Source organism: Gallinula chloropus (assembly GCF_964237585.1).
Source record: "Gallinula chloropus genome assembly, chromosome: 1".
Taxonomy (NCBI): domain Eukaryota; kingdom Metazoa; phylum Chordata; class Aves; order Gruiformes; family Rallidae; genus Gallinula; species Gallinula chloropus.
In genome coordinates, this window is record NC_140085.1 from 163186259 (window position 1) to 163194150 (window position 7892).

General features: G+C 38.0%; 1 protein-coding gene across 1 annotated transcript; it reads left to right on the forward strand.

Moving 5' to 3' along the window:
- Positions 1-5065: 5065 nt before the first annotated feature.
- SLITRK6 (SLIT and NTRK like family member 6) lies at positions 5066-7599 on the forward strand (the record flags this gene model as incomplete). The annotated part of the gene is made up of 1 exon (XM_084260411.1): positions 5066-7599. The coding sequence occupies exon 1, from the start codon at positions 5077-5079 to the stop codon at positions 7597-7599; it is 2523 nt and encodes an 840-aa protein (XP_084116537.1). The 5' UTR covers positions 5066-5076.
- Positions 7600-7892: the final 293 nt, after the last annotated feature.

The following is a 7892-nucleotide window of genomic DNA, read 5'->3' on the forward strand; positions in this document are numbered from 1 at the left end:
ACATATATATAGCTATCCCTATTATATATATGTACATAAGTGTGTACATATATATCACAAGCTCTTGATAGCCTTCATCACATGGAATGGTACGTCACAATACTCCTCCAAAGGCCAATAAGGCCACCTGGAAAGCTATCAGCACAAAAGAAGTTACTGGAATCTGACCGGTATTGAGGCTGTAACAAAAAAATCTGTAAAGTAATCCAAGACACAATAAGAACACCACAGAAATGGTATGCTCCACAGGGTAAATATGCTGCAGCACCAGATCTATTGTTGCTCGTCAAAAGGTTTTGCAGCTCCATGGGAGTGGGATGAACAAGGAAGTAGCTTTTGCAGCATGTAAAACCATCCCATGCAGTGCAGGAAGGGTGAGGAAAGTCTTCCTTGTGTGGAATAAACATTTTTCTGTAGCCCTACTGCTAATTACTTGCTTATGAGCACAAAGAAAATAGTACCTTAAGTACGATACATGCCTTTAAGACATCCCCCCAACCCCCCTCACTCCCCCGCTCCAAACCCAGCATTTATCAAAGCAGCGTTTCATGCAAACAAAATACAATCTCACATGGATAGATACCAACACACTACCCTAACACCTATAAAATGGACAATTGCAATCAACTCAGTTTTCTCCCTACAGAGCAAGAAACAAGATCAACAGTAATCAGTGTGAATTGTGCAAGTATGAGCATTAATATGCCACTTGTGTGTTTTGTTCCCATCCCCCCCCTCCCCCCCCCCCCCCCGTGCCCCCCTCCCAGGCAGAAATAAAGTATGTATAACTGTAATATACTCGTCCTTACCCCAGCCACATTGACTGGACTGTTTTGAGAGCTGTACTGTCTCATTTATATACTTGCATAATCCTGTACTTCATTGTGATAGACATATTTTCCAGAGGACAAGGTTTCCCTTATGGGGTGTTTTGCGGAGCTGTTTGGGCTGGAATGCTTGCAGTTTCTAACGCAAGCATTTGCAAATATAAACTGAATGCAAGATCTGTCCAAAGGAACGAACTGCAAGAGCTGCAGGGGATGCTTACTGTTCTGCAAAATCAGCCATTAACAGACCTTAAGCAATCTAAAAGATATTAAGCTGATTTTTACTTCCCGAGGTTCACTTAGATGAGGGAAAAAGGAGGTGAGAGAAATTGCAGGAGGAGGAGCTGATCTGTCTCAAGGTGGAGCTGTATCTTGTATTAAATGACATTGGCAGATTAAAGCTCTGTGGTGGGGAAGGGCTTAAAGGCTGAGTCAAAAGCCAAGAAGTCTCTTTATTTACGCCTACCTCCCAGCCCCTGGCAATCTGACTAATAACAAACTGAGCTAACAAGAAAGACTAGAAAGAGTAGAGAGAACACAGAAGCAGCTTGGATCTAAAAATCTGACAAACCTAGTGATCAAGTCAAGCTCCGCTGAGCATCTTGTTTGTTTCCTGCATCCAAATGCTTGCAAACAGTTAACTATATGCAGAAAAGTCAGCATAGCTGTGAAGTATGCTGTGAATTTTAATTGAGGAAAAAGGACAACTGCTTACAGGATGGTCTAATGTGCACGCTGCCTGGAAGATTTTTTCAATTGAATGCTTTGTACTTTGTCTTCTGAACAAGGATTTTAACTTTACAGAGCTGTAGCATTACCGGAGCTTGCAGGGAAGTGGAAGTCAGAAGAAAGTGCATTTTTCACAGGGAAACATTGCATTGCATTGGAACAGCTGCTCCAACTGCGCCTTACCGAGCGTTTCAGGGAGTGTTACGGCTGCACAGGTAAGAAAGATTCCAGTGAGTTAATTAGCTTAGCACATGAGAAACTCGTTTCTCAGTACCAGTTGAAATTGTTTTTTTTTTCTACATGACTTTATATAACTTTTATTTTAAAAGGTAGCAATATATACTGTATTTCAGTCTGCCAGGTGCATTTATTCGAAGTGCCAACTGTGTAGAATGTGTGTATTAAGGAATCACTGATTTCAGATCCCTTGCAGGGAGTGAATGGGTGTTTGGTTTTATTTCCTGAAGTGCAAGAATTATCTTAAATGCCTCATCTAACTGTGATTCCCTTCAGAATTTAATAAACAATCCTTAAAGCCTTTAGAAATTGACACTTCTTAGACTGAGGTTTTGAAAATCTTCACAGTTTTTTAAAAATAGCCTAATTAAAACAAACAGAGCCCAAATAAAATGAAACAAGCTATGTCAATGTTTTAAAAGCATGTTGATTATTACTTGTCAAACATGTGATGCCTTTGCTACAAGGTGACTACTTCTGAAAGTATTCAACTTTGGTGTGTAGAAAGGACTGACATTTTATAATCTTTTAGAATTCCTACAGCCAAAAGCTTAGTTTCAGTATGTACTTAGTAGTGACTTATATGGAAGCATATAAAATGAAAGAAATAAAGTTACCTTATATAATTTGCTGAAAGACCTCACCACAGGAAACAGAAAAAAAAAAAAATCACCTTTCTCAGGTCTTTTAAATTAAATTTTTTATTACTTTGTGGTGAATTCTTTTGGTTAAATGTTGATCATCTGTTACTTGAAAGCAGTTTTTATTTTACAATAGTAGCCCACTGAGAACTTCATTACATATTCTTCACTGTTCAGACCAAGAAAAAGAAAAAGGAAAAAGGGGGGAAAAAAAGAATACAAGTCTCCTAATAATTTTTGTTGTGTGTATATGTGTGCCTGAGAGTTCTGGCAGTGCTGCCCACAGAAGTATGACGATGATTAAAATGGGAATGTTTTCCAATTGGTTACAAATGTTACTTTCATCCCTGAGAGGAGGGCTTTCATTTTTATAACCTAATTTCTCAGTATGCATTAGAATGCAACATGCTTTTCAGATTTTTATGTTTTTTTTTTCATTTAATTTTGCTCAGGGACTTTATAAGTGCAGTTTGAGTTTGATGCAGATTGAAGCTGGAATTCCTACAGAGAAAAAGTGCACAGAAATAAAGTCTTATTAGTCATACAGTAGGTTTGAAGCTGGCATCTGTGTCAAGAGCCTGCATTTTTTACCTTGGGTCACAGGAAAGGATATAGATGCATGAAAAGCAAGAATAGATCTCTAGTGTAACATGATCCTAGAATTATTCTGCATACTTCAAAATAATATCTTGACATGTTGTGTCTTATCCAATACTTCTTGGGAAAACAAACTTAAAGACATATTTATTAAACATAAGCTGGAGTTCAAGGAGTGTTATATGAGACAATAAAATTATTTGTTCTACTGGAACAAAGATAAAAGGTCATATCTTTAAGGACACTTTCTCACACTGTGAATTGTACTTATTGCTTCTAAATCCATACATCTACTCCTATTTATCAGGAGCTACTAATGGAGAAGAACAATTAACTGTGCACACATTTGCTGCTGTTGTGTGTGCGTGTGTAATATTCGTACCAAGACATTTAAGTGCCTGCATGTATCAATCTTTGCCATCTGGTTTAAGGGAAGTCTTGAGAAATGGTGTTGCTAGCAATGAAGTTACAAGATAATTAAAATATGCATTGATGAGATGCCAAATCATATGACCACACCATAAGAATGTTCCTGTATGGAATTGAATACATTCTTGTAAAAGGTTCTAATCTTTCAGAAATTAACACTTCAGCTGTTTAATTTTGTAGTGACATTCTGTACTGTATATTTCAATAGCTTACTTTGAGAAATCAAGTGACCTTTATTAGGTGAATTACATAGGAAACCTGCTTAGTTTAGTCCTAGAATAAACAGTGGACCCCCACAAAGTTCATGTGGTTTAAATAATCCATTCCATTGTAAGATCTTTTTTCCTTTAGGAAATGTGGAAATGCTTAATTATAAACATTGATTATAAACAGTGATTTCACTTCATCTAATATACCAAGATTTACCATTTTTCTTGCTAACTAGGCAGCCTTGCCAGAGACCCTTCAAATGGAGTGTAGCATAAATTAATTCAAACCATTGATAACAAATGCTTGATTTCAAAATGTGAATTTTGCTTGTGACTCCATAGTTATACTCTAATGATGCATTTATCAGGTATTGCACGTTCAGGATCAGCTTGACAGATGATAATTTAAGTTACATAACACATGGATGATACTGGTGATCATTTTCAATTCACACTGCACAGTTAGTCCCATATACATTTCTGAATTTTTGTGATCCTTAATGATTGTAATAATAGGGAGGATTCTAATAATTAAACTCAAAAAATCTTTGCCCCTTGCTTACCTGTTTCTTCTGACAGGTACTGCACTGTCAGTTCTCTTATTTATTTTGTGTACACAAATATTTTGTGTATATTACATACAAGCATATTATACTACTATGTACTGTGTTCTTGCTTTCACTAAATACTGACAAACTAACACATGCATTAGAATTTAAGTTAAAGGAAAAAAAATCATATTTTGTCTACTTCCTTTTCAGTTTGGGGGTTCAAGGTTTGCAGAGGAAATACCTTTGGATTTATATGCATAATGCAGAACCAAAGGACAGATTCCCTGTATCCTGACTGAATTGGCTTTTGCTCACAACATATTGTTGTACCAAACCAAATCTTATTTCTTCTCTTCAGCAGCTGGACAACATTAAGTTGATCTTAGCAAGGTACTCTTAAAATTTACAGTGCATTATGGTGACACAAACCAATGATCCGAAATACTATATTAGCCTTGATATAAGTTGCTCAAGGCAGTAAGATTAGTGCTGTCCACTGGCAAACATTCTATATGGTATATAAAGACAACACACTCCTGATTATTTCTTACTTTAGTGTATCAAGAAGAAAGTACTGAGCCAGTCCCCTTATGACTGTGTTTATTGATTCAATCATTAACCTAAATATATTTGTTCCTGCTTAAAAATTATTCAAATATTTTGCATGATATAATATTGTTTGAAAGGGGGTATAGTTCAATGATAAGTACTAGGAATGGTTATTGCTCCTCCCTGCCTCAGAAAGAATCATTAAAAATCGACACTGTGAAATCATGACTCAATTAGTTCTCTTTTTTCCTTTTCTTTTCCTTTTATTTTTTTTTCTTTTTTTCCCTTCTAGAATCTTCTGGGCAAGATGGAGCTCTGGATTTTTATTCTATTTTCCATTGTGCTTGCATCTGATAATTTTCAGTCCCAGCCTTCTTTTTCTTCAGTCAGAGGATCTTGTCAAAGTTTGTGTTCCTGTGAAGAAAAGGATGATACCATGATTATAAATTGTGAAGAAAGAGGCATCAAGATGGTATCCGAAATAAATGTCCCACCATCACGGCCTTTCCATCTTAATCTGTTAAACAATGGCCTGATTGTGTTACATGTGAATGATTTTGCTGGCCTTGTTAATGCCATTTCTCTACATCTTGGTTTTAATAATATTGCAGATATTGAGCCTGGGGCTTTCAATGGTCTCAGCCTTCTTAAACAACTTCATATCAATCACAATTCTTTAGAAACACTTAAAGAAGATATGTTTAATGGATTAGAAAATTTGGAGTTTCTTCAAGCAGACAACAATTTCATCACAGTGATAGAAGCAAGTGCCTTTAGCAAACTCAACAGGCTTAAAGTGCTTATTTTAAATGATAATGCCATTGAGTATCTTCCTCCAAACATATTTCGTTTTGTACCATTGACCCATTTAGATCTTCGTGGAAACCAGTTACAGACACTGCCCTATGTTGGTTTTTTGGAACACATTGGTAGAATACTAGACCTTCAGTTGGAAGACAATAAATGGGCCTGTAACTGTGATTTGCTGCAGCTAAAGATATGGCTAGAAAACATGCCTCCTCAGTCAATAATAGGTGACGTTGTATGCAATAGTCCTGCAGTTATCAAAGGCAGCATCTTAAGCCGGTTAAAAAAAGAATCACTTTGTCCCACTCATCCTGTCAATGAACTTGAAGATCCTTCAGGGTCACTGCCCTTGGTTGTAACGACCTCTATCAGTGATACTCACCTGTCAACTAAGGTGATTCCTCTCCTGAAAGCTCCTACTAAAGAACCAAGTTTAGTGCTTCATACTTCAAAGCCTACTACTCAGTTTCCAGGATTCTATTGTCCCATTCCCTGTCACTGCACCAGCCATATGCTCTCAGGAGTTCTCATGCACTGCCAGGAGCGAAATATTGAAAGCTTGTCTGACTTAGGACCCCCTCCTCCAAACCCGAAAAAGCTTATTCTAGCTGGAAACATTATTCAGACATTACTGAAATCAGATCTTGTGGACTATGCCAGCCTGGAAATGCTTCACCTGGGGAACAATCGCATTGAAATCCTTGAGGAAGGATCCTTTATGAATCTGACTAGACTGCAGAAATTGTATCTCAATGGCAATCATCTTACAAAGCTAAATCACAACCTGTTCCTTGGCCTTCAGCACCTTGAATACTTGTACCTTGAATATAATGCCATCAAAGAAGTTTTGCCAGGGACATTTAATGCAATGCCAAAACTTAAGGTCCTCTATTTAAATAACAACCTTCTGCAGACTTTGCCACCCCATATATTTTCAGGTGTTCCACTCACCAGATTAAATTTGAAAACAAACCAATTCGCTCATTTACCTGTGAGTAATGTCTTGGATGAACTGGATATGCTGGTACAAATTGAACTTGAAGACAACCCCTGGGACTGTACTTGCGATTCAGTTGGGCTGCAAAAATGGATACAAAAACTGAGTAAGAATACAATGATGGGTGATATTTTTTGTAAATCCCCCGGACACCTAGCGAAAAAAGAACTTAAATCCCTGAACAGTGAAGTCTTGTGCCCAGGTTTATTAAACAGCCCTGCTCTACCAACTCATGCCAGTTTTGTAGTTGTGACAACTTCCACTACTACTACCAACACTGCAGACACCATCCTGCGGTCCCTTACAGATGCTGTCCCACTTTCTGTTCTAATATTAGGACTTCTCATTGTGTTTATAACTATTGTATTTTGCGCAGCAGGAATAGTTGTTCTTGTGCTGCATCGGCGACGAAGATGCAAAAAGAAACAAGCAGATGAACAGATGAGGGATAGTAGCCCAGTTCACCTTCAATACAGCATGTATGGACATAAGACGACACACCACACAACGGAGCGCCCAGCTGCAACTCTCTATGAGCAACGTATGGTTACTCCCATGGTTCAGGTCTACCGCAGCCCATCCTTCAGCCCCAAGCATATTGAGCAACAGGAGGAGGGAAGTGAGAAGGAAGCCAACGATTCCAAACATCTCCGCCGAAGTCTCCTGGAAAGGGAGAACAGTTCACCACTCACAGGTTCAAATGTCAAATATAAAGGAACAGATCAATCTGCTGAATTTCTTTCTTTTCAAGATGCCAGCTGCTTGTATAGAAACATTCTTGAAAAAGAGAGAGAACTGCAGCAGCTAGGGATCACAGAGTACCTAAGAAAAAATATTGTCCAGCTCCAGCCTGATATGGAAGTTCATTATCCTGGAACACACGAGGAACTGAAGCTAATGGAGACACTCATGTACTCCAGGCCAAGAAAGGTTTTTCTAGAACAAACTAAAAATGAGTATTTTGAACTCAAAGCTAATTTACATGCTGAGCCTGACTACCTGGAAGTCCTGGAGCAGCAGACATGAAGTGATAATACATTGGGCTGGGGCTGAATTTCTGTAATTCCATTTTAAGTTGGAACCATTGTAAATAGAAGTGCCTTATAATAACATGTCAGCAGTCAGAACTTAAGCACAGCAGTAATCCTAGCAAACAAACTCAGGGATCACTGTGGGAAGCCATGGGGTTTTGTGCCGGCAATATGTCTCACTCCAAGTTAAATATGAACTTTGTGTGATTGAACTGTGGGAGGAAGATTGCTTATTGTAATATTCCTCAATATTTTAAAAGGTGTGTATGGCACTCTCCATTCTGAACC